At 41.6% G+C, this 27,718-nt stretch overlaps 1 protein-coding gene across 4 annotated transcripts in view; it reads right to left on the bottom strand.

Moving 5' to 3' along the window:
- Window positions 1-27,718, bottom strand: part of STARD3NL (STARD3 N-terminal like) — a 49,991-nt gene that overhangs the window by 1,793 nt on the left and 20,480 nt on the right. For 3 of the 4 annotated variants that reach the window (XM_030871162.3, XM_030871163.3, XM_030871164.3), the window contains exons 2-7: window positions 21,663-21,945; window positions 14,401-14,478; window positions 11,633-11,710; window positions 9,409-9,462; window positions 9,177-9,294; window positions 6,392-6,487 (exon numbers count right to left, since the gene is read on the bottom strand). In XM_030871162.3, the coding sequence (XP_030727022.1) occupies window positions 6,392-6,487; window positions 9,177-9,294; window positions 9,409-9,462; window positions 11,633-11,710; window positions 14,401-14,478; window positions 21,663-21,887 (649 nt within the window). In that variant the 5' untranslated portion in view covers window positions 21,888-21,945. The remainder of the gene's footprint in view (window positions 1-6,391; window positions 6,488-9,176; window positions 9,295-9,408; window positions 9,463-11,632; window positions 11,711-14,400; window positions 14,479-21,662; window positions 21,946-27,718) is intronic. The other variant, XM_060304838.2, reaches the window with a different exon arrangement.

Here is a 27,718-nt window from a genome sequence, read left to right as displayed (position 1 = left end):
GATGGTAGGGAAGGGGAAGGAGAAAAAGTACTGCATTCGATTACAGTAACAAATGATTTCTTGAAAATTATAATCTAAGAGCATAAAATTTTAAACGAGGGATACATATGTTTAAGCCACAAGAGATTCAAGTTAACAAAACTGTAAAATAGTTTTACATTATATCTTGTAGGAGGAAAACCTTTCAAATAGGACCTATCGCAAGCACCGATCTGTCAAAATGGATTTCACGTAGGTTCTAAAAATATTCATATGGACCAAGAACTACTATGCACTGCTCCTCCTCTTGTGCTTCTTTGCTGAAAAGCTTACCTGTTTTTCAAGTGCAAGTATCTGTGGGTATTAATAATTTAATCTACGTATTTTGAAAAAATAGCTGTATTCAGTGAGTGAGAGAGCAGTGAGGGATTCCAATGTACAGGCAAAGCTGATGTCACCACTGTGTGCTGTTGCCAGCGACCACGGTTACAACCATTCTGGGTCAATGTTGCGTGACCCTTCGATTATTCTTGAATGTGACCCAGTCATTCCACTCTGGGATGATATCCTTAGGATATCTCCCTGAGGAAATAACATTTTTTTTCCATTATGAAGACTTCCCCTCTAAAAATGAGAAGAAAAATCTAATGTCTGAGAGTAGAAGAAAAGTTAAGTAATTATTATATTTCCATGAAATATCTTCCATCCACTTAAAAACTGTGTTTATACTGTATATAACAACATGGGAAATGCATACGCTAGAAAGTAAAAGCAAATATGTAACGAGAAATATAGTGTAAGATCAGATTTGATAAAAATTTTAAAAACTTGATATACTTGTACAAATCAGTAAGACTAGAAATAAATGACCAGGGGACTTATGTACATTTCTGGATATTCCAAAATTTCTACAATAAACTTAAAGTGACTTTATCATTTTTAAAACAGGGTATAAATAACACAGACAGTACGGCCAACAATTATGTGAATTACACAAAAGTAGAAGGAAACAAACTGAACTGTCAATACTAATGCTGCTGAATAGTTTGAAGGAGCGTGATCTTTCATTTTTGTTCTTTCCACACATTTTTATAACAATTACGCATTCCTATCATACTCAGGGAAGGGAACTAAAGAGAGTGGTGAGGAGACCAAGGGAACAGGTTAGGATGTTACCTACTCACCTGCAAAAGCAGCCAGCGCCACTGTTGCTTTACTCTTAGCAGATAATACACTTCAAAAAGGGCACTTTCACCGGAGGGAAAGTGGGGGCAGAGGGATGAATCGGGAGATTGGGATGGACATCTACACACTACTATATATAAAATAGATAACTAATAAGGACCTACTGTATAGCACAGGGAACTCTACTCAATACTCTGTCATGACCAATATGGGAAAAGAATCTAAAAAAGAGTGGATATATGCATATGCATAACTGATTCACTTTGTTGTACACCTGAAACTAACACAACATTGTAAATCAACTATACCCCAATAAAAAGTTTTTTAAAAGGGCACTTTTTTCTTCGAGAACGTCTGCCTGGATTATAGCCAAGAACAAATCTGGTACAGAAGAATGAATGCCTGAGAATCTTAAGAAAAGTTTTGAGTCCCACACCTCAACCTCATAAATGTCATGTCGTTCAGGTTAAGTCTGTGGTAAAACAAATACATAAAGAGGTAGTTGTTGGGAGGCTTCACTTCCCAGCTTATTAAACTGCTGGAAATCTTAGAGACACTGGAGCGGTTTAACTGCCATGTCACTTTGAAAGGAGTCTAAGGAAAGTGGTCATACCGAGCCTTCCTGTTTCCGGGCTCACTTTCCACCTGTCAGGGTAACGGCACTCAAGCCACAATGAGCTGACGTGGCTTGGAACTATTTGCGAGTCCTAAATAAAGCCAAACTTTAAATTAAAACGTAATAATGCACATGCTTTCCGTAATTTAAAAGCGAATGCTAGCAAGGTGTGCTGGCTATTGTCGAATAAGGAGTTCAACAAATGTTCTCCTTGAAAAGCAACTCTAAAACTGGACTAGATGAACCAGACAGCAAGTTCAGTGCTGGGGAAACGACCAAAGGCTTACAACTATGTGAGAAGTGCTTGAAAAATTGCAGAATTGCGGGAACAACCATGTTGCTCTTTCCTTCAGCTGCCCCCATTCTTCCCCCCTCCCATCACCCAGCTCCACGGCATGAAGGTCCTTCCAGAGTACGGCAGGCCGTGAGGACTGCCAGCAAACTTACATGGTTGAAGGAGCTCATTTAATCTGGGGTGAGAAGTGATGCAATGGTGAAATGACAGACTTAGTGGTATGTGAGCACAGGGGCCAGAGCCTCTGCTGGTTTGAGGTGATGGTCATGACTGCAGCACGCATATGTCTGGCTGAAGCTGTGTGCATACACAACGGAAACCCAAGAGAACCCACGCTATAGCCTAAAAACCACGAGGCTGTGAGCATATGCAGAGGAGGTGTGAAAATATTCAGCAAAAGAAGACTCAAAAAGCTTTTTGAAGAAGACTCAAAAAGACCTGAAATTTGAATGTGCTATCCAATACATACAAATATCCCTTTGGCCGAGGATGAAAGTCTTAATCAAGGTGACTGACCACAAAGGCTGTCTAATCATTGGCTACCACTAAGCTATGTAGACACAGGGGTGACCCCTAGGAAGCCAGGCTTAAAAATAAAAGAATTAAAAACAACAACTACAACTGAAAAGACACAGCCACACACCGTAGGGGACATAATTTCACAGACTTAGCCCACACCAGCATGCATGGCGTCAAATTTAAATTTCAATGCCTTACTCAGCCATAAAAAGGAACGAAATTGGCTCATTTGTAGAGACGTGGATGCATCTAGAGACTGTCATACAGAGTGAAGTAAGTCAGAAAGAGAAAAACAAACATCGTATATTAACGCATACATGTGGAACCTAGAAAAATGGTACAGATGAACCGGTTTGCAGGGCAGAAATTGAGACACAGATGTAGAGAACAAATGTATGGGCACCAAGGGGGGAAAGCGGCGGGGGGGTGAGCTGGTGGTGGGATGAATTGGGAGCTTGGGATTGACATGTATACAACGATGTGTATAAAACTGATGACTAATAAGGACCTGCTGCTGTACGAAAAAATAAATAAAATTCAAAAAAAAAAGATGTTTCAAAAACTCCAGAAAACTTATCTAACGTACAAAAATGGCCCATAATTTATAAAGGTAAACTAGTATTGTATTTAAATGTTAAATTCCATTTTATTTTAATGAGTTATTTATTTACTTTTTTAGACCTCAGGCAGTTTATTTTACTAATTTTTTTTCAAATGTACTAATAAAACTACATTTTACAGTGTATATATATATACACATGTTTAACACAAATAGACTCATAGTGTATATACTCTTCTGCAAGTTGCCTTTTTTTACTTAATATATAGTGGACATCTTTTCATATTCGTTTATAAACCTCAGCCTCCTTTTAACAGCCTCATAGGATTTATGATAAGGATGTACCATAAGTTATTTAAATGTTTTGCCTTTTTTAGGTGTTCCCAGGCTTGGGTTTCATTTTGCTCTGCTTTACTTTATGAACAATACTGCACTGAACATCCTTGCCCACAGATCCTTGTGCGGTGTGGCCACACCCATTTTAGAAGGCACACACACACACAAAAATTTCAATGCCTTCATCTAGATTTGTTTAGCACAGATGATAGTATGCAATGAGCTATTCTTCATTTTAAGTCAGTCTTTCAATGATTCAAGAGGTGACAAATTACCTTTTCTCCAGCATCACAACTGGTTCATTTAAATTGTCTGAGCACATAACAACCTCAACCCAATCATCCGAGAAAGGACTCTGCTCCCTCATTCTTTCCATTTAATACACAGGCAAACAGGATATGGTTAAACCAACAAGCAAATCTGTAAAACAAACCACCTTTATATCCTTTAAAAGTACATCCACTAAAATGTGCTAATTTTCCAAAGCTCTGTGATTCTAAAATTCAAGCCATTCCTTTACAAGGAAAAATGCTAACATTTAAATTTCTGGTGCCTCCAATTTCTTTCTTTCTCTCTTCATTCATTCCTTCAACAGTTCTAAGTTTACTATGTGCCAGGCACTATATTAGGTGCTAGAGAAAGACAAGAAAAGGCAAGGCAGGCCTCAGACACCCTCTTATTGATAGGGACCAATTAGCACTGTTTAAGGGCAAAAAGCTTATAACTTCTGCTGCTAGAAGACTATTTAATATTTGTCTGCTGACCTCATAAGAAAGCTTTATTTTAAAATAAAATCTTTTCTAGGCACATTAATTCCAATAATAGTTTTCAATCTTAATTCTTTCCTGAATTGAACATTCAGACAATGAAAATATAATACAATAAAGTAAGTCACTTTGAACACTCCTCTGCCCACTACTAATCTGGGCTTTGTCTTATACAATGCAGCCACCCAGTGGAACGCTGACAGGGTTGTTTTTGTTTAGCTTCATAATTCAATGAAATGGTAATGCTTCCAACTGCCACTAGGTGGTGGTAAAAGTCAAAGAAGGAAGCCAACGGCTTGCTGGATGAAAAATGCCTGAGGTATTCCTCACATTTTTATCCTGTTGTTCTGAACTTCTAATTAAAAAAATACACTGGGGCTGAGAAATTTTATTAGTCTTAGAAAAAAAGTTATACAAAAGCATGAACTGTAATGCAAACTTTTTTTTTGAAAGAATGAGTCCTGTGACATAACAAAAATCTCAAGGAAATCATCCTTATAATGAGGTAATGAAAGTTTAATACTTATTCTAGTTTCTGCTGGCTGAGAAATAGCTTTTCTGCTAATTCATATCTTTATTTCATCTAACTCTATGATTTTGTGTTTTATATTGCTTTTAAATCTAACACCAACAGTCCAGAATAGCAAGTTACTTCGAGTTCCCCTAATATCCTATGTCCCATTGTTGTGCCTTTGATATTCACGTGGCTCTTTCTGCCTGGAGTCTGTTTTTACTCTAGTGTGTGTGTGTGTGTGTGTGTGTTTAAAATATTTACTAAATGTAATGTGGGGAATAAAACAATGTAGTCTCTAACCCAAGTTTATATCCCAGTAATAGAAACAGGCCAAGTCACTGCCAAAGACAGTGCAGTCAACCCAGGATGACAGGGTTGTGGGAGAGATCTTAGAGAACCGAGACAAAAGACCCTCTACCTAGGACTGCTGGGAGCCAGGGGGAGGGTGGGAGTGGGGAGAAGCCTTCTGCGTGTGTGAGTGGAAACTAGGATTGCAGAGGGTAATGTCAAGGATAGAACAAGCAAGATGGCTTGAGGGTTTTAGTGTATTTTCAGAAAGCTAAGAACAGCACACAAGGAGCATGAGAAGAGAGCTTGGATCACTGGGTAAGGGTGGACACAGAGGTGCTTTCTGTCAGCCTAAGGATCCAATGACTTTCTTAATTCTTTGCGTCGTCGAAGGCTTTCAAGCAAGGAAATAACGTGATCAATTTTGCATATTCATTAATACTGAGCGGCTGTATATTAGCTATGATCAGGGACTCTAGCCCTGGAGCTGGGGTTCAAATCCTCCACCTCCTTACTCTTTGTGTGATACTGGACAAACTACCTCACTTCTCTGTGTCTCAACTTGCTCATTTCTGAAACAGGGATAATGAGACTTTTACCTCACAGAGTGGTTATGAAGAACCTTTAGAACAATGCAATTGTTCCATTTAACATGGAATTCTAGTGGCTGGTTGGGAGAAGGCAACTGAGGAGGGGGCTGTTGCAGAAACTGAGATGAGAAATGCTGGGGACTTCCCTGGCGGTCTAGTGGTTAAGACTCCGCGCTTCCAATGGAGGGGGCGCGAGTTTCAGCCCTGGTCAGGGAGCTAAGATCCTACATGCCGCGCGGCGCGGCCAAAAAAAAAGGAAATGAGAAATGCTGAACTGAGGCTACAGATACGATAAGTGTGCAATTTAAATGAAATCTAGGAGGCAGAAACAAAGAGGATCAAAACGGCGTGGTGAACGATGGACCGGGAGCCACAGGTAAGGGGCAGAGTCCCCAGTGAGGCTCTGGTTTCTGACTTGGGCAACTGGGTAGGCAGTGCTGCTACTTTCAGACATGGGGGATTGTGGAGGAAGGTCAGTTAGGGGATGACAGATAACAGAGCATAGAGACCCTCCCCCTGGCCACACATCAGGTCTAAGGCCCTCTACCACGTTTATTTTCACATCTTTGCATCTCATCACGGGTCGCACATCAAGACCACGTCTTAGTTATATTCACAATCTAAATGCCCGGTATGTTAAATGTTTGCTAAGCATATTGAGAAGTAGAGGGGGTAGTGAGGGGGAGAGGGGGACCAAGTTCTGAATGATGGACAGAGACGCAAATGATAATCAAATTTTGTACCTGCTTCGGATTCAGGAGGAGAATAAAACTGACCATCAGAAAGACCACCAGGTATCAGTGCTGCCCTCTCCGAGGCATCCTGAACTATTAGGAGTCCTGGAAAAGAAGAAATTCAGATACTGGGAATGATGTCAGTGTTCTGGTAGCTTAGTGGCCAGGTTAATCACAATAAAATGCTGTTACTATTACATTTAAAAAAAAACTCTTAGCAGGAAGGGTACTCTGAAAATCTTTCAACCAAAAACAAAGTGTTATTAATAAACTATGAACCGGTACAATAAGGACAGGTTTCAACTAGTTAAAAAAAAATGCTTCATGTTACTCATGGGATTCTTTGGCTCTGTATTTATAGCATCTTTCCCTTTGGAAATACCTACTTCCCTATAGAAATCAACAACATCAAAACCAAAGCACAAAGCCAAACAAAAAACCTGGTCATGCTTTACGTCTGTGTCTGATTAGAGAAATGGCAGACGTAAAGCATCAAAGCACTAGCCCATGATGAGAGAGGCCGTCGACAATGAGTTCTTCCGGCTGAAGCTGAGTTAGCACCGGGATAAAGCTAGAGGAAGCACCGGGCCAAACAGCTGGTGCCAGGTATGCATGTAATACATGCTACAGTGAAAATAAAGGCTGTTTTCAAGTTTTTCATTAATTATATGTTCTGCTTTATTAGTTACTTTGAATTTGGTTTAATCACATAGGCATGCAAGCCTCAGTCACATTAACAGTTGATAAGGCTTTCAAGAAAGTTCAGTTTGATGTTTATATACAACTTTTTATTTTTTATTTTTGGCTGTGCCATGCGGCAGGGGGATCTTAGTTCCCCAACCAGGGATCGAACCTGTGCCCCCTGCAGTGGACACGCAGAGTGCTAGCCACCGGACCACCAGGAAAGTCCTCTATTTACAACTTTTTAAAAAGTGGCTTCCGTTAGCTTTATTTGTCCCCTTTTCACAATACATTTTCATAAAGGAACAGAGGGCGCAGAATAGAAGACGGATCTTGGTCTGATTAATGTGTTTTAAAATCTACACTTGAAAGTATAATTTTTTTCTTCTAGATGTCTTCTTTGTATATGAGCTTTTGAAAAATAAAACCACTTGCAAGGTTATCTTCCCTTCTGCTGTATCTTGAGGTTACAATCATGCTTAACTTTCTATAAGACACAAGAATTTTTTTTTTCCTATTAGGCAGGGCAAATCCAGCCAGATGACTGACAGAGCATAAAAACAGCATGTCTTGAAACTGCCCGGGTCTCTGCATTGAACTTTGATTATATCACCTCTAAGAGGGCAGGTGGGATGTACAGGCTTTCACTAAGGCCATCATGCAGAGGAGAATTCCAGCCCCATAGTTCATCCTAAAGTTCAGTCAATCATTTGGATTCCCCAGAGAATATTCAGTGATGCTCGAAGCCACACAGGGAGATGATAACAGCTTTGACAGGACTCATGACTACATAATGTCAGCTCTCACTCTGCTCCTCAGAAGAGGACTGGAAAGCCTGAGATGGGTGAACATTTCCAGCTGGCTAACTCCCTCCTCTCCATCTCCATCAGCAACCCATCAAACCACTCCCCTGTAGGCACTCAGCTGTTATTCACACTGTGGCCCATTCAAAGGCACCACCTGTGGGATGGATGGCAATGGGAGGCTGTGGAAAATGGAGGACTTCTATGTAGAACTGCTATCTCGGCACAAAATGCTTTGTGTCCTCCGGCTATTATCGACAGGGAGAAAAGGTCAACCTGTCCGAGGAGAAGGAGGTGTTGGCTGTTGTTGCTGCTGGAATGTCTTTTCCACCAGTGTTCACACTTCCTTCTGGGGAAGCCTGGCCTAAGAGCTGGAGTGAGGAGCCACACCCTGTCCCTGTCTTTTCCTCCAACCCTTCCCTCGATGTCTCCTGCAGCCCTGCAGGGTGGAGACATGCGATCTGCCTAACTGCACCCAGAGCTCCATGCAAAGCCAGATCTCTGAACCCTCCTACACTGTTGGTGGGAATGTAAATTGTTCCAGCCGCTATGGAGAACAGTATGGAGTACACTTAAAAAACTAAAAATAAAGCTATCATATGATCCAGCAATTCCACTCCTGAGAAAACCGTAATTCGAAAAGATACACACACCCCAATGTTCACTGCAGCACTATTTACAATAACCAAGACGTGGAATCAACCTAAATGTCCATGGACAGAGGAAAGGATAAGGAAAATGTGGTACATATATACAATGGAATACTACTCAGCCATAAAAAAGAATGAAATAATGCCATTTGCAGCAACATGGATGGACATAGAGATTATCATACTAAGTGAAGTAAGTCAGACAGAGAAAGACCAATATCATGATACCATTTATATGTGGAATCTAAAAATGATACAAATAAACTTATTTACAAAAGGGACACAGACTCACAGACTTAGAAAACGAACGTATAGTTACCAAAGGGGAAAGGTGGGGGGAGGGATAAATTAGGAGGTTGGAATTAAGATAGACACACTAGTATATATAAAACAGATAATCAACAAGGACCTACTGTACAGCCCAGGGAACTCTACTCAGTACTCTGTAATAACCTATCTGGGAAAAGAATCTGGAAAAGAATAGATACATGTATATGTATAACTAAATCACTTTGCTGTACAGCTGAAACTAACACAACACTGTAAATCAACTCTATTCCAATATAAATAAAAATTAAAACAAACAAACAAAGACAGACCTCTGCAGCCCCTCCTCCCAGCCTGGCCAATCTCAGGAGGGGAACTTGGAGAGAAACTTACGGTTTTCTTCTTCTGCCTCTTGAGGTAACACCTTGAAATCCAGGAACCACGTCTCGATCCAGGCAAGGATGAAGGAAATGATGGGCAGCACGTAGCCGAAAGCCCCTTGAGAGAAAAGCTGGAAGAACAGACGTGACCAGGAGAGAGAAACGCAGTTACCATGAGCTCACCCTGGAGAACGCAGCTGTGTCAGTACAGATGGTCATGGCACAGAAAAAGCGGAAAGCCATACCTTTGAGAGGATCACTTTTGCTAGTAAAAAGGCACTGGTCACTGCTGTCGTCAACTGAAAGACACATAATCCAGAAGCGTTCAAATTCGATGTTTTACACTCTGAAGGCACCTTCCTCAAGCAAGAGACCCATCTGAGCCAGGAGCAGGTAATGCCTGAAAGGGTCTGTCTTACCCAGCTCCCTCCCATGTCACTCTATCCCCTAAACCAGACAGGGGCAAAGTGGGCTTCCACGTGGCACACGAGCCCTGACCGGCAGCTTGAGGTTTCCCTTCACCCACACGCTGTGTGTTGGGAAACTCTGTTTTGTCCACTAGAGGGTACAACATGCAAAGATGCTATCGGCATATGAGAAAGGACCAGTGAAATAGAGGCAAGGCTCCTCCAGGGCTAGGGAAGCCCAGAGACAATCCCACAGCACCTGGGGTTTGTCTCTCCATCCTTCAACTAATATTTGTAGCAATATGAAACCTGACCAAAGTGAGTGCCAATGGCAGCCATAACTGACAAAATGGAGGTTGGAGGTTGGGGAACATCAGGCATCATGCTTAGTGTTGACGAAGTTGCAGAGTTAGTTTTGTCGGCAAAACATACACACACACAGCAGACACACACACACACACCAGCCAGACACACACATACACACACACACAACACGGGAGGGGAGGCATCTTACATTCTGATACTAATTAACTTTACAGGCTGACACTAAGTGCTCTTCAGGTACCAGCTGACTCCTTTCAGCTGCCTGGCCCCCTCTCTGTAAATGTTTTTTAAAACGAGAATCAAAAACAATAAAATGGGCCCTCCCTGGTGGCGCAGTGGTTGAGGGTCCGCCTGCCGATGCAGGGGACACGGGTTCATGCCCTGGTCCGGGAAGATCCCACATGCCGCGGAGCGGCTGGGCCCGTGAGCCATGGCCGCTGAGCCTGCACGTCTGGAGCCTGTGCTCCGCAACAGGAGAGGCCACAGCAGTGAGAGGCCCGCGTACCGCAAAAACAACAACAACAACAACAACAACAATAAAATGGATGTGCTAAATCTGACCTGTCCCTTTGATCATTTCAAAGAAGAGGTTGAAGAAACTCTCTTAAAACTCTCATTGCACGTCAACCACTTTCCTGAAACAAACACTGAGACAGATGGTCTGACAAATACCAGTGCACATCATGGAGACTGGAATAGAACGGCCCAAATTGGGGCTGCTGCAGACGGTGGGTAAGGGATAACCATCACGGCCGTTTGGTATCGGCAACAGCGTACACAGTAAAGGGAGTCAAGTCCGGCTGAAACTGTCAGCCCTCATCCATGAACCGTGACCTTGGGACTCAACGGATGGTCTGACAGCAGCCCTGGGATTCTGTGGATGCTCAGAAGAGATGGCCCAGGCAGATGCGGCCCCTGGGGGACTCCCCCGTAGGACAGTGCACAACCCCATGCCCAGCTGGACAAGCCCATGCCGGTCCCACACAGACTGAGGTCTCACCTTCTAGAAGCAGGACGGCAGATTGGTCCTGCCCATGTCTCTCCAGTCTGAGGACTTCAACACCCCCCATATCCCTGCCTCGTTAGAGCTCTCAACAAGGTGACTGTTTAGAAGTCCATGGAAACAGGGAAAATAAGTCAGGCAGAAATGTTTGTAATTCTTCTCTCAATCAATAAATATTTATTGAGGGTGAAGAGCTTGTGCCAAAGCTCTGGGCTGAAGGCCAGGAAACAGAGGTGAGTTAAAAACTGCCACTGTCTTCAAGAAGCCCGAAGGCAACCATAAAAAGGGAGCTTTCCCCTTTAAGACCGGAGCGAGGGGGATAACACAGCGAGGAAGGCAGTGATCAAAATAAGCTGAGAGCAAGTCATGAAAAATCACCAAGCAGTTTCAACCCGAGAGGAAACTGTGCAAATCGCTTCGTGACAGAGGGACGGAACTCATCTCTCGTTTGCATAATGAGGTAGAGGGTGGGCTGATGCTTGGACCACAATCACGGGTCGGCCCCTAGATTCCTCACTTGTCTCAGTCTCCATAGCGACAAGGCTAGTTACTCATTAGGTTTGGAAAGAAGCCCCGGAGAATGAAACCTACGGAGGTGTGGAGTACGGGGACTCAGGAGAAGCAAGTGGAATTCAACCCAGATGGAATCCACATCTGCCCCCAGCTCAGCCCTCTTGTGAGCAGGCCCCAGCCACCACAATCGGAGGGGAGGGACCACTCACCAGGCGTACTCACCGCTATGGCCCACCAATGGCGCAGTCTGCACACGGCATATGCAAGTATTAACACTTTAAATCGAAAAACTGCCAAAAGCTGTATTAAAAAGAAAAGACAAGATAAGTTTTAAGGAATATACACAAAGGTAAAGTCATTGGGTTTCAGGAAGAACCCACCAAAGTGTCTTCATTATTCTGATTTAGCTGAAAACTGTCACAGATGGGTACTGGTCTACAGACCAGCGTTTGGGATCCTCTGCTCTAGAATTTATGCAACACTGCCCAAAGAGGGATTCAAATTAACTTCCCATTATCAACAAAAGAATATATAGTTAGATGTTTATTTTTCCTTTCTATTTGAGTCCATATATATATATTCTGATATCCTCTTAAGGTTGGAGAAAATGCTTTGAAAGTTTCCACTCCAGTACCTTTTCACTCCAAGTACAAATACTGACTTTTTGGAAGATACCAGATTCTTAGTGATGTCCACTGCAAAGCTCTGAGTTACTGGGGTGTTGGGAGAGTTCTGCTATCCCAGGACCTGCCCTCTGATTTTTCAGGGTGGTTCAGGGACTTTTGTGAAAACTTTCATGTGCATTAGTATCCCATGTAATCCCCCAGCCCAGCAATCCCGTGAGTCAACTGTCATTAAGATGGATAGAAAAATTGTCCAAGGCCACACAACTCTTAGTGAGGAAGCCATGATTTGAACCTGGTAGCTTGACTCCAAAGACCAGGCGCTTATCCACTATGCCTTAGCTGTCTCAGTAATTCTACTAAGGAATAAACACGGAATAAAACTTTACTAATTTTACTTGGAAAACATACTTATTCTGAGTAGGGAGAAGTCAGGTGGCTCTGGAGCAATGCCTCAGGGTAGGGGGTCTGCCCAAAGTTCCTCACTAATCGCAACTGCTGAAAGGCTGGAGGCTGACAACTTCTTTGCTGCCACTGGCTGGGTGACCTCACTGAAGATCCTTTCACGTAAATGAACTTTGCAGTTGTTTTTGTTTTAATTTCCTGCTTTCATTAAAAACGTGTTTTCTAATAATCTGCTAACCATTTAGTTTCTCTATGTATCCTACCCCTATCTCTGCATTCTGGACTTGGCAAAAGTATAAATCTTTATTCCTCTATCTCAAAGTCTCCCAGATCCCAAGGTTTCCTGGAGGCTGTGTCCATTTCCAGGGCCAGGCATGACAGTCTTTCCAAGCTGAGCCAATAGGTCCCACCTATTTGTCCAATATCATTAACTCCCCAAGCAGAGTTCAGACAATCCTTGGAGATCTGGCCAGTGGATTAACTTGGCTTCCCGGTAAGTCCTGGCTCAGACTATGTTAAGATAAATTCAACAGGGGAAATAAAAGGGAAAAGAGAAGTCCATTTTGTTATTCTATGTCAATAGTTTTACAGGAAAAAATTATCAAGAGGTTTGGGATCTCACATGCTCTGCCACCAAGTTCAGTGACCTGGGGTAGGTCAAGACACTGAACCATGAGACTCAATTTCTTCATCTGGAAAAGGAGATTAAATTATATCAGTGGTTTTCCAAATATTCTGTAGCAGCCAAACACTTTTTCAAAACAATCTGATTGGAACCCTAACATACCGTACAGATAAAAATGGAATTACTCAGATTGCAAGGGGGTGATGACATGAACACTGATCTCTATTTACTGGGAACCCCATCTCTTTCCTCACACATACTTCTGCAGTGAGTGTGGGAAAAAGAAAATAAAACAAGACTTTTTAAGGTAGTATGAAAACCACTAGAAAATATAATCAGTAATACTCTTCATCCAAAACTAATGATGATAATAAACGTGATTGCAGGTGAGTCTCTGAGCTCCTAGGACATACCTATCATTGGGCTTAAGTGTTTTCCAGGTAGTATTTCATTTACTTTTCAGAACGATGATGATTTCATTTCACATATGAGGAAACTGAAGTTTAGACCTAATATATTCAAAGATATACAATGAGTGATAGTGTTGTGAATCAAACCCAGGTTTTTCTGACTTCAAGGGTCTTATCCGTTGTGCACACAGCTTCTAAAGATAGTGAGTAAAGTAGTTAAAATGAACTTAGGGGGGATTCTTTATGAATTTTAATTGCCTATATCGTGTCTAACACAATGTTAGAAACCGACTGACTTACACTATCACCTGTAAAGAGATACCGTGAGATGTATTAAACCCAACCAAAGTCACAGTGTGTCCTGGAAAGATACCGCCTCATCTACAGATAACTGCATCTATATAATTCTACAACTGACTAGTTTTGCCCAAGATTATCAATATATCACTTTTCTCAAAAACTCCTATTATGGAAAAATGAAACAATTATTTTTAAAAACATACACAGAAATCTATCTCAAGACAGAAAAGGAATGGCATTTTCATGCGTTATTACATAAACAGGTGCATCTTCCTTTCAGTGATTAGGGTCTGTCAGTGGCTTCTATCTCAGCCATTTTAAAGAATAAAGGAAAATCAGAATGGCTTCTTCTGCTATGCTCCCGTATTTCTCATTAATCTTTTTTTTCCTTGAGATGACCAAGCAATTTCTTAGAAAGAGAGAGAGAGAGAGAGAGAGAGAGAAAGAGAGAGAGAGAGAGAGAGAGAGAGAGAGCGCACTGAATGGTCCAAGAATAAGGAAAAAGGAAAGATAATGTTTAAAAGAGGAAAAAAGAATGGCATAGAATCTGAGGTCTACTGACAGGAAATTTGCCTTTTGGTTAGTTTCATCATGTCCAAAATGAAACCTACAACAGAGAATACTTACAAATATATCAAAATAAGAAGAGTAGTAGTCATACTGCACCACCTCTTTTTCTAACGTGTTCTCAATACCTCCATTCACCTGGGAAGGAGAGGAAGAAGTAAAAATGAGGGGAGTTATGTGTGAAAATAATACAAGAGAACATACAAGTAAATTTTTGCATACACTTTTCTGCCTTCTCCTAACCCAGAAATATTAAAATATGGGAGAAAAGAACGCTCATAATTCGAACAGAAAAATGCTGAAGAGCATTTCCCACTTGAATTCTGAATTCATTTGTTCAACAAATATAAATATATAATGACAAACAATGCCGTTTTTTGTAGTTCATATTTGGTAAACTGAAATGTTAAATGTGAAAACTATTTTTTTTCTCTTGTAAGATAAAGTCTTCAATCACACAAACATATATTTTTATTATTTTTTAACATCTTTATTGGAGTATAATTGCTTTACAATGTTATGTTAGTTGCTGCTGTATAACAAAGTGAATCAGTTATACATATACATATGTTCCCATATCTCCTCCCTCTTGCGTCTCTCTCCCTCCCACCCTCCCTATCCCACCCCTCTAGGTGGTCACAAAGCACCGGGCTGATCTCCTTGTGCTATGTGGCTGCTTCCCACTAGCTATCTATTTTACATTTGGTAGAGTATATATGTCCATGCCACTCTCTCACTTCGTCCCAGCTTACCCTTCCCCCTCCCCGTGTCCTCGAGTCCATTCTCTATGTCTGTGTCTTCACTCCTGTCCTGCCCCTAGGTTCTTCAGAACCATTTTTTTTTTAAATTCCATATATATGTGTTAGCACACGGTATTTGTTTTTCTCTTTGTGACTTACTTCATTCTGTATGACAGACTCTTGGTCCATCCACCTCATTACAAATAACTCAATTTTGTTTCTTTTATGGCTGAGTAATATTCCATTGTATATACAAAACATATTTTTAAAGAAGAAAATTAACATTTATCCAGGGCTCCCCTCACTTTCTGACCACTGCACTATTTTAAGTCTTGGAAGGTCAAGTGGTTCCCTGATCTCTTAGCACATATCCATGACGACAGTTATCATGACACAGGACAGAAGTGTAAAAAATCTCCTGGTTGCTCCTAGCACTTTAAAATTCTGCACTCTTATCAACTTATATGTATATATATATTTTAACTTGAACAGATAACAAAATAAGGACCAGATTAGACCTATGTGAGAAAGTTATAGATGAAGAAAATTAAAGCTAATACGATAAATTTTCTGTCCTCTCCCAATTCTCCTATCAAGATGAATTTTAAATGATCAAGTTCAAAATTCTGCATATCGAACTATATAGAACACTAATCAAGGAAGGGAATGTATGCGTGGAAGTGAATGCAGCGTTCTAAGCAGACCCTCTATAAGGCGAGGGCCCGTGGATTAGCTAATAGGGAACATGATGTACAACAGTAAATTCAGGGTTCTGATCTGGAGCACAGACATCGTTGGTCCTGGCAAACCAGTGCAGCTGGTCTGAGAAGGACAAATTAGAGGGCAATTAACCCAAGACCTGAGTAAAAGAAAAAAGGGGAAAAAAATCAATAAGGAATACCTTTGCAAGGTTTGCTAATTGGTCAAATTAGAATAAAAGTTGCCATAAGGAAAGGATTCTCTTGCCTTAGATACCTTTTCAAGTATAGTTGACCCTTAAGCAACAGGGGTGTGGACTGCACGGGTCCACTTACACATGGATATTTTGCAATAGTAAATACTACAGTACTACATGGTCCATGGTTGGTTGAATCCGCGGTTGTGGAGGAACCTCGGATACGGATACGGAGGGCTGGCTACAGATTATACAAAGATTACTGTCCCCCTCCCCCACATGCTGGGGTCAAGGGTCAACTGTACTTGTTATGAAAATAGAGTATACCATAAACACTATTCTGTTCTTTAAATTCCTTAAGGAGGCTTAGACATCTGTGTAATTCATGCAGGTTGCCTACAGACCTGCCTGACTATAGGTAGACCTTTACAAATGAATAGAATTGAAAACCTGGGAGCAAGGAGAATTAAAAGCCAACCAACCACCTAGTCTCACTGCTATGTCTCTTCAGACTGAGGAAACTTACCAATATCCAACATATTTTTTCAAAAGATTATTCCAAGTAGCCTATGGCAAAGAGGAGTTCTCTACCACATAGAAGTTACCCCTCCTGGCTGAGAGAACAGGAATTAAAGCTGCTGATAACAATTCAATAACTAGCCAGTAGAAAAGGGTTCTCTTCGGTATCCATATATACTTTAAGAGACCCTGATTTCATGTTGCCTTTAAATATAGAAATCTAAAATCTACATTTCTAGCCCATCTTGTACTCTAAATTATTTCAAAATCTTCGTCATCTCTAGCACAACATGTCCCAGATTCACCTTTAGTTTCACATGGAACCCCTTCCCAATCAGAGTTCTGCCAAAGCTGGTAACTGTTATTCTAGGCTCCATCCTTAGAAATCTTAGAGTCACCTTTGGATACTGGGGGTGATAAAATCAACCTATCAACAAATCGTCTGATATTTCTTCCTTTAGTATGTCTCTCAAGTTAGCTGCTCCTTTTCTACTCCTACCGCCTTCCACGGGGCTCCTTCAGCAGTTTCTGAGTTATGTTCTTACGGTCAGTCTGCCCGGAATTTATCCTAATCTGCAAACCACGGCCATTACCTTGATCCATTCACCAAATACCTGTTGAGCACCTAGTGAATGCCAAGTACTGTTCTAAACACAGGAAATACTCCAGTAAACAAAACAATATATCTGCCTTTACGGACCTTCCATGCTAGCAAGTGGAGATAGAGACACATAAGAAAATCAGTGCTACAAAGAGGACAGAAGCAGGACAGTGTGATGGAATAATAGTTGACTCCTTTGGGTTGGGTGGTCATGGAAGTCTTCTCTTCGTGACATTTAAACTGATACCAGCATGCTAAGTTGAAATCTACATCAAGATAAAGGAAATTAACCATTTCATATAGAAGGAACTAGTGTCAAAGTCTAAGACAGAAGAGAGCTTGTTCCATTCTGAGAACAGAAGTCTGGCTGATCTGGGTGGGCCAGGAACAGAGGGTGGGAAAGGAAGTCTGGGTTGGCTTCTGGGGGGCTTTGCAAGCCAAGTTTCAGCATTTGGACTCTATGCTAAGTGCTCCGGTTAAGTCCATGAAGGGTTTTAAACAGAAAGTAACATCTGATTTATGTTTTTACTCTTAAGAGTCACTGTGGATTCTATCAGGAGAATGGATTTGGGGAGGGCAAGTGTGGAAGCAGGCAAACTGGTCAGGCACAGACAGGGTGCAGCAGTTTGGATGAGTAATAATGTTGGCTTGGTCGAGGGTGGCAATGGTAGAAATGGAGAGAAGGGATCACATTGTGAGTATACTTTGCTGGCAGATTTGACAGGACTTACTTTTAGATTGGACAGGGGGCATGAGAAATACAAAACAAACAAGCAAATCAATCAAGGATGATTCTTCACCTTTGGCCTGAGCATCAGGGCATTTTTTTTACTGATAAAGAAGTGGGTGTATGTGTCGTCGGGGAGCAATGTCAAGTTAAGCGTCCACATCGACATAGCAGGTAGCTCGTGATGTAATGTGGAATGCGAGTCAGTGACCTCTGGAAGATCTCAAAACCGTGTTTTTCAATCTGCTCTAGAACCTATCTCAGCTCACAACTAAGGTAAGTCCAACACTTCCATGTAGCTCTTTAAGAATTTCAATTGTTTAGAACCAGGTTACCTAGGCAATTTCATTTCCTAGAGGCACTTTAATTCTAGCCAGCCTAATATTTTCTCTGCATCTGCCCTTGTTCCATCCAAAACACACACCTGCATAAGCACAACAGTCTTGCCTCAGTGCTTCTGTTCACCTCCATCTCGAAACCCTCTCCCTATTGGTCCCACCATCCAATCCTAGATCACCCTTCTATCCCCAATTCCACTCTTCAGATAATTCTAACCCACTGAACTCTCCCAGTGAGTTTTTGTTATCGTGGGTCATCACAGTTTAGCTATAGAACATAATGACAGTGGGGTAATAAAATCAGAATCAGAATCAGTAGGATAATAAATACCTGAAACATAAGTGTAACAATAGAGAGAGATTAATAACCAACTTGTTTTTTCTCTTTCTGGGTAGAATTTATTTAGCTAATAGTAAATTACATAATCTATAGTTACGTAGAGCTTTGTAACTGCCAAGGGGCTGTGGAATATATCTTTTTATTTGCTCCCCACAAGAATTCACAAGGAAGGCAAGACAGGTATTAGCTCAGTTAACTGACTGAGAAACCAAGGCTCAGAGAAGTTACACGGCTTGCCTGAGGCCACAGAGTTGGCCATGACAGCTCTGGGACAAATTAGAAGCATTCTGCCACTTTCTGCTACACCAGTTAGAAAATAAGAAGACAGGCAATGAGCACTGATAAAGGTCTTTCTTGAACCATAATCTCAACCAAAGTGTCAAAAAAAGAAAAAGACAAAGAAATCAGCCGGCCCAAGGTCTTCCAGCAGGAAAATGATCCAAGGTGCTCTTAGGCCGCTCCAGCTCGCCTAGGCCCTGCACACCAGGCTGGGTTGGCGCCAGTCAGCTCCCTGGAGCCAGGAGGAAAAGTGGCTAAGTTGGAAGTCATATATGAAGGCAAAATATTTTGGTTATTGTTATGATTGCATAGAACAGCTGGGTCCCCATACTCTTTTGAAGGCCTAAGCTCCCTTCATGCTATTTCTTTCCTCTTTTAAAGACCAACAGTAGGAGGCAATATAAGATCATCTGTTACACCTCCTCAGCTAAACTTTAAAGCTCAGAATCAGAAGCCTATGTCTCGGCACTCGGTAAACGTATAGTCATGTGAAAATAACAGTGGATCCGAGTGATCAGAGATTTACAGAGACAGACAACAAAAGAAAAAGGGATGGTACAGTGTGTAATGAAAAACCCGGGTCAGGGCTGACAATTCAAAACAAATAGAACTAGAAAGTTAAATGTTTTCTTTTTTTTTAAACAGCCTTGCTAAGAAAGTCATGATGTACTGTCTCAAAGATCATATACTCTTTTTACAAATGGGGAAACTGGTAGTCAGTGGAAAAGTGAGGATAGAAACAAATTTCTTAATTGCTAGGTCTGGTGATTTTTCATTTATAAAATGTTGCATGTGGATGGCAACAGATTGCTTATGATGAATGAAACAGGGTGCATCCCACTTACTTCACTTCCATTTCAATTTCCTTGAAGCAGTAAGAAAGGAGGGAAGTGAGTAGTGTAATCCCGTAACCCACCACGGCCCCATCCCATAGCTTCCCTAACTTAAGTGCACACTCAGTGGTCATATTAGTGGCAAACCAATGAATGCCTCGATTTTGTGCTGTCACTGCAATAATTTTAAGTGTGCTTCCTTAAGACTGCTGCTAAGCTTTCCTGTTAAAAGATGCATTTCTTTTTCATCTCTCATGCTACAGCTGCTGGTTTTGAAAACATATTACTCCTTTAAAATATATCAATTTAAATATATTCTTTAATGTGTACACATGGAACACATGGTTAAAAGAGACATTTTAAATTACTGTTGTCATATCACTGGCTTTTTTGGTTTGAAACAAAACTAAGGCATACCCACAATGCTAGATTAACAGAAGGAAAAATCTATAAACAGAAACTTAACAGTAGATTTGTGCTGCATATGACCTTGATTCTGGGAAAAATCTATCTTCTTTTGATTAAATTTTTAAAATTTTCTAATATAAGTATATATCTGCTTTCATGAAGTTTTATTACTCTATTAGAATTTATGATGAAATTAAATGAATCCAATGATGCTAATTATTAAGAGTCTAGAATCTAGAACTAAAATTGCTGCTATGAATCAGAATATTAATCAGAGTTTAGATTAAGACATTAACTCTTTCTATCATGAGGCAAAATTAAAAATCATTTTCCAACAGGAATCTCAGCATCCTTTCATATTTTCTCTATTTTAATAAATTTCTTAAAAGCACCTAGCACCATGCCTAGCAAAGAGTAACCTCTTAATAATAAACACTAGCTAATAACTATTGCTTCCCAGGCCTTAGCAAATGTTTCTTGGAAATAAATGAACTGCTGAAAGTGAAGGAAACAGACAATTTTTGCTTGGGAGGAAGCATTCTGGAAGAGTTCACCTATTTGTTGGTAAGGAATGTAAACAGTCAAAGCCAAGGCTTTGGAGAAAACAGATATATTGGGTTAAATAAAATGTATTATTAAAATGAATTTTACCTGCTTATTTTTATTGTTGTTAAATGTAGCAGCTAGAGAACTTACATGAGGCTTGCATTCTATTTCTATTGGATAGTACTGGTCTAGACAATTATTTGGCAATATAACCACATAAATTTGACAAAACTTCAAATGCCTCTAGGATTTTTTTGTGTGTGTGGTACGTGGGCCTCTCACTGTTGTGGCCTCTCCTGTTGCGGAGCACAGCCTCTGGACGCGCAGGCTCAGTGGCCATGGCTCACGGGCCCAGCCGCTCCGCGGCATGTGGGATCCTCCCGGACCAGGGCATGAACCTGTGTCCCCTGCATCAGCAGGCGGACTCTCAACCACTGCGCCACCAGGGAAGCCCTAGGATTTTTTTTTTGATAAAATATGAACAAATAATCTTTTGCAAAAAAATAAAAAATAAGGGCATGCAAAATCTTAAATATGGGAACTAGAAAGTAAATGCAACATTTGAAACATATTCCAGGAGCATGTTACGTTTTTTAACGCAGTGATTAGCAGTTTTTTTCTGAAAAGGGCCAGGAAATAAAAAACTTTGCCTTGGTGGGCCAGATGGACTCTGTTAAAACTACTCAACTCAACCACTCAGCACAAAAGCCAGCCACAGACAATATGTAAACAGATGGGCAGGGCTGTGTTCCAATAAAACTTTATTTATAAAACCAGGCCACCTGAATTTAGCTCTCAGACTGCAGTTTGCCAACTCCTGTTATAGAGCAAAACCCGAAGAATTCAACTTTCATAATTGCAGACACAGTGAATTTTAAACTAACCAGGTTCTTCTTAAATATTGATAATAACCATAAAAAAACAAGAAAGGTCCAAATCAGCTGGAGAAGACCAATGGTGCCTCATTTGAAAAAAAGTTGAAATTCACGAAAATGAGACAGAAATGATGAGAAAAATAAGAAAACTGTTTTGTTTTCTTTTGTTTTTGTCTCTGGAAACAATTCGTATAATGTCATGAAAAAAAAAAACCACTTACATTTAACTCTATTATCCACAGTAACGTTACAAATAAGAGGTCAAAGGTGACAAACAAACAGAAAGTCCTCCTGACATCAGATATGCCTTTCTTTTCCCTTCCTTCATAGGACTCAATCCTGGCCATGAGTTGCGTGGGGTTGATGGAATGGACGTCGCGCAGGGAAGCGTGCGAGCTCTGACTCCCCATGAGAGCGTTCTCCATGTCTTCTGGCACAGGGTTCATCCTGCAGAAGGGTTAAAGGAGCCCCTCTCCAACTTCACCATCCCTAGAGAGAAGAAATCTTTGGGGAATGAAAGAGAAACGCACGTTAAATCAGAGCCCACCTGATACCACAGTGCTACCCCTGCCCCGTGTGACTGCCTGTCTCACTAAGCATCAGGGTTTTTTAACTGAAGACATTTCTGTCTTGATGAAGATACAGAGAGAAAGAGAAATGAGAAGCAATTCTTGATGTTATCCATCAATACTATCAATACCAAAAAAGCTGTTATGGGAAAGACTGTCAGTAAAGAAGAATGCAAATTTATAGTAAGTAGTATACGGTAAAAACAGGCAGTTAACAACAGACAGGTGTGCCTGGAACCTGGAGCAAGCCTCTGGGTGACCCAGCCAAGCCAGCTCCCTTGCTGTGCCAGGGAGAAAACCTCTACAGTTCTGTCAGTGTCACTACCCATGGACTAGGAAAACATTTACTGAATAGCTTCCCAGAGAGCATGTAACCAGAACGTGTAAACCCACTATAAAAAAAAATCTGTTTCCTAAAGAGGAATTGCTTTCCACCACAGGTATCTAATAAATCAAATTTAGCATTTCCATTACCTCTTAATGAATAAGCATGTTTCTGGGCCTCTTCTTGGAAAAGAAGTACGCATACCTCAAAAAGTTTACCATTAGTTTACCATTATAACCCCACTGATAATTGCAACAATCATAGTCCTATATGGAGACGCAGGACTCCCATCCCCGCAAGGCCAGCATGTGCTTCTATAATAAAAGGCTGGCGATCTGAATGATCTGATCTCCTCATGGATGAGGCAAAGTCATCAAATAGAGAGTATGATGGATGGTATTTTTCTTTGCCAAACATTGTAGTTTCCCTTCCTACACCACCTCGCCCTATGGGAGGATTATATACCCCTGGCTCTACTGAATTCATGTGCCTTTCTCTGGCCAGTGTAATGTGGCCACTGTAATGCGTGTTACCTGCGTCCAGATCTTAAGAACCAGCGCATGGTTCACCCTGCTCTCCCTTCTGCCACAATGACTGACAATGTCCAGTAGAAAGAACATTTTCCAGGTGGGTAAAATACAATTTCAGAACATTGCTGGAATTTCCCTAAAGTAATATGGTCCCATTTGGTCCTATGCACAGTCCAGAACTCTGTATCTTCACACTTGACCTTCAATTCTCTCCCTCCCCACACTCAGGAACAAAAGTCCTTTCCACATTTTCATACAATGTGGTGATTTAATGACATAGCATTTTTGAAAGCAATTTCGTTATGTAGTTTGAACTATGATAATTTAAAATAATCATACTGCTTGATCTAGTAACCCTACTTCTGGAAATCTATAGGAACTTAACCGTAGACCTTCAAGGCAAAAATTGATCTATGTCATTAGAGGCTGGGTCAGTGATTACCTTAGAGCAAGAGGAAAGGAAAAGTGACAAGAGGGTGCAAGCTTGGTCCAGTCCTCTTTCTTGGGCTGAGTAGTGCTACCACGGCTGTACTCACTGTTTGATAATTTATTGTCGTATCAATGATTTAAAGCCACTAGACTGTACAGAAAAATCAACAAGTTCACAATTCAAACTGAGGACTGTTTTTAGGAAGAAAATCATTTGCAAGGTAATTGGATCATCTTCTTAGTCTCACCCATTCCTCCTTTCCTGAGCCCACCCCTCATGAATAAAAAGGACAACAAAGAAAAACACCCACCCCAGAAGTCTGAGGCTATTTCCAACTAAAAAACTGACATCATACAATGCTGTACACCTGACTTGGGAAATGAGAATCATTACATTATTTTCCAGACGTGTGTATATATAACTTCTAATTAGCTAGAATGTATAGATACTACTTGCAATAGCTTCAATGATAAAGTTACCCACTGCACAGATTGCTCTCAGCAGCCTGACTCTAACCAGACTGATCTCTGTCTGGGACAGAAGCAAATTTTAAAAGGGAGGGAGAGCTTCCTTTCAATGTGTCAAGAGGAAGATACTTCTAAAGCCTCTTTCTACTCTACAATGATAGGATTTCATCCTAACCATGTCCTTCAGAAAGATTCAGTTCAAGTGTCAATTCCTTCAAGAAGACTTTCCTGAAATGCTCCCCACATTCCAATCCCCACGCAAGGCCAAGTGCATCTCCTCCAAGCTCCCCTAGGACTGTGGATATGCCACTTACGGTACCGCTTACCGCACTGTGCCTTAATTATCCACTTACTTGCCCGCCCTCCTGCTAGCTGGAGTGCTCCTTGAAGGCCTTGAATTTGATTTGCACATCCCTGTGTCCCCAGGGACTACCTCAGTACACAGCACACAGCAAGAACAAAACAGATATTGACTGCATAAATCCTGTCTAGCATCTAGCCCAGACACTAACGCCGAGCGGGCTCTCAAAAAACTCTGCTGAACTGAGGAGACCACACTGTTTGTTTCTGAAGAAAAGCTTGGATATTTTCCCAGATATAATATTGGAAGTATTAAATATCCAGTTCTTGTACTGAGTCCTCTCTGGGGTTGGCTTGAGGAAAGCTATGCCTCTCTAAAGAGGGTATTAAGTTCTGATTAGCTGTACCCCAGGAGACTGAATCTACAATGCAGGGTTTATTCCAACTATGGAAGAAGCATGGGGAGGGGGGAAGGTGATAAGGAGTGGGGTGGAGAATTATAAAATAAAGAAAACCATCCCCTTATCTTTTACTGGAATTTGTGTAAGGAGATGAGCATCCTCTTTTGTTATTTTGGTTTTTGAAAAAGAGATTCATATCATAATTGTTTTATCTGGATGGGTAACTATCCTCCTCTATATTGGCTAGCTATTTCTACAGTCATGCTGTGCTCACAAACTACCCCCAAACCCAATGGCTTAAAACAATCTACGTGTGTTCTCAAGCTCATGCGTCTGCAGGGTGCCTGCAGTTCAGCTGGTCTAGTCTGGGCCCAGCTGGCAACTCTGCTTCAGGTAGTGGACAGCAGAGCTTGGCTTCAAACTGTGTTGCGTCTAAGTCTGCTGCCTGTTTGTCTTTCCTCTTGGACCAGGACTACGTGGGGAAGTAGTCACGGAGAAACTACATGTTCTCTTCACGGCAAATGGCAAGAGCACAGGAGACAAGCTCGACCATGTAAACACACTGCAATCTCTGTTCACATTCTAGAGGTCAAATATATCTCAAGGCCAAGCCCAGAGGGCATGGAGCTGAGATGTACATTCCATCCAAAGAGGAGCAGAAGGTAAGTGGACATTTGCTGAGAAATACTCCAATCTACCACAGCTGTCAATGCTCTAAACTAGGAGTCAACATACTATAGCCTGTAAGTCAAATATTGCAGGCTGCTTGTTTCTTAATACGGAGTTGTATTAGAATACTACCACATGCAGTCCTATGGTTGGTATCGATTGCTATGGACACTTTCACATGAAGACAGCAGAGGTGAACAGTCACAACAGAGACTACGTGGTTCACAAAGCCTAAAATATTTCCTTTACTGCCTGTAGTTTTCTAGAAAGGGAGACTGCTGCTTCCATCAGCTTTTCAAAGGGGAGCCATGTGAGATGTAGAGGTTCTGTGTTATAATTAGCAAAAAATAGGCTGATTGATGAATATTAATTTTTCCAATGCACGCTCTGATTCTGCAATTAGCAAAAACCTGTAATCCAGTCTTATTTTTCCACAGGTGGCTCTCGTGACACAGCACAGCTCAGGCACAGGTGGTCTTGTTGCCTTACCTGAGGGCCACTTCAGCAGTACTTACAGCCCAAACACACACAGCTCTCTGCCGTATTCTCTTCCCTTAATCCCACACCGCTAGAACTGGAGAAAAATTCTACCATATCTATACTGGTGGCTTCCTAAATGATGATACCCTGTGCACGTGGGAAAACCCAAAAACCTGAAATCCTTTTGCTTCCAGAAAGAATAGCTTACATCTTTGAGATGTTACTACTGCACTGGTCCCCAGGCTGGTTTAAAATAATCTTAGCAAAGCTAAGCCAAAACTTCAGCTCCATCTGCTTCAGCACAGAATTGATACCACCCAGACGGTAAACAGCAGCTGCTATAGCGCAGTAGCTACCACTGCTAGCATTTTACAGAAGTCCCACAGTCTCTCCTGGGAGAAGTGGAAAGGGCCTCTGGGCACCTACTGGGGCGGCCAAACCAAGTCTCTCAACCCAGGCACCCAGGCTTCTCCTCTGTATTACTTCCGGCCACAGCAGGACACTGTATGTTCTCCTCCAAGAGAGAGAGAATTGAGAATAACAGACGCTAAAAATATTTATCATCTTTTCCAAAGGCCAGTGGAGCAGATTTGGCTTACAGACATGTTTTGCTTGGTCTTGTACGGTGTTTCTAAAGATCTTGAACTAATTGCTAACATTTTAAATAATGATCTTTCATCTAAAATTCCAGATGTCTAGCTTCTCTGGAAAAGTTAAAAGACACAGAATAGCCAGGCCTGCATTCCCTTACCATAAGAATAAAGCCAAGAAGATGCTGAACTCTTTAGATGGAGCCCGCACTCTCCACTTGGCCTCAGCCTCGACCTAGCCTGGAGTCATCTGAGTCTGCCACTCTGATCTATTCCCCTGTCGTCTGACAGGCAAAGAGAATCCTACACCTGCAGATTGTGTCTCTTCTTGTTCTTTCAAAGCTTTCTTCAGGGACTTCCCTGGTGGTGCAGTGGTTAAGAATCCGCCTGCCAATGCAGGGGACACGGGTTCGAGCCCTGGTCCAGGAAGATCCCACATGCCGCGGAGCAACTAAGCCCGTGTGCCACAACTGCTAAGCCTGCGCGCTAGAGCCTGCGAGCCACAACTACTGAGCTGGCGCACCACAACTACTGAGCTGGCGCGCCACAACTACTGAAGCCCGCGTGCTCTGGGGCCCGTGAGCTGCAACTACTGAGGCCCATGCTCTGCAACAAGAGAAGTCACTGCAATGAGAAGCCCACGCACTGCAATGAAGCCCCGACTCGCTGCAACCAGAGAAAGCCCGCACTCAGCAATGAAGACCCAGCACACCCAAAAATAAATAAATTAAAAAAAAAGCTTTCTTCATCTATGTTGCCGAAATTATTCTCGCCTCTGAAGTAAATGTTTGCTTACAGATGAAAAAAACAAAAAGGTAGCAGCTGAGGCCTACGTAGATTATATAAGGACACACCCATCTGAGGGATATTTCAAGATATATCTTAGAATTAAGACTCGGGTCTTCCACTTCTGTCCTCTCCATCAGATTCCTAGAAGGAAACAGGAGGGACCCTCTCCATCAGATTCCTAGAAGGAAACAGGAGGGACATCAGAAGGTGTTCAAATGGCCCCTGGGATGCAGTCATTGGATTTGTCCCTAAAGACATGAGCTGCCCCAGCTGTGCCCACTCTACCCCGGGTCTGGGTTCCTCTGGGGGCAAGAAGCACCTCAATCTGACTCTCTTCTTGCAAGGCCCACCACGTGTTACGAGACCTGGTTTATGATGGTTTTTAAAAGCTCTGTGTAGAGCCCACAGTTTCCAAAATGAAACAGCTAGAAGTGGAGAACGGGAATCGTATGTCAGGGAGTAACCTGACATTTACAAACATACTTTGCCAGTATGAGAAAGAGGCATGATAACTAACAAACACAGATGCTTTGGAAGTAAACATGCAGAGAGAAGAGAGAGCTGTGGGAAGGAAGCTAATCCACAGCAACAGAAACACATAATAAGACAACCTTCCTATTCTAAAGTATGAGAGAAGGAAAGTTCTGCACGCCTAAGAAGACCTGGGAAATCTACACGTCAGATTCAACCAACTATTCAAACTTTCATAAATTAAAAACTTTTATTT

Source organism: Globicephala melas, chromosome 9 (assembly GCF_963455315.2).
Source record: "Globicephala melas chromosome 9, mGloMel1.2, whole genome shotgun sequence".
NCBI lineage: Eukaryota > Metazoa > Chordata > Mammalia > Artiodactyla > Delphinidae > Globicephala > Globicephala melas.
The sequence above is the reverse complement of the archived record's forward strand: the minus strand, read 5'-3'. Positions and strand labels throughout refer to the sequence as shown.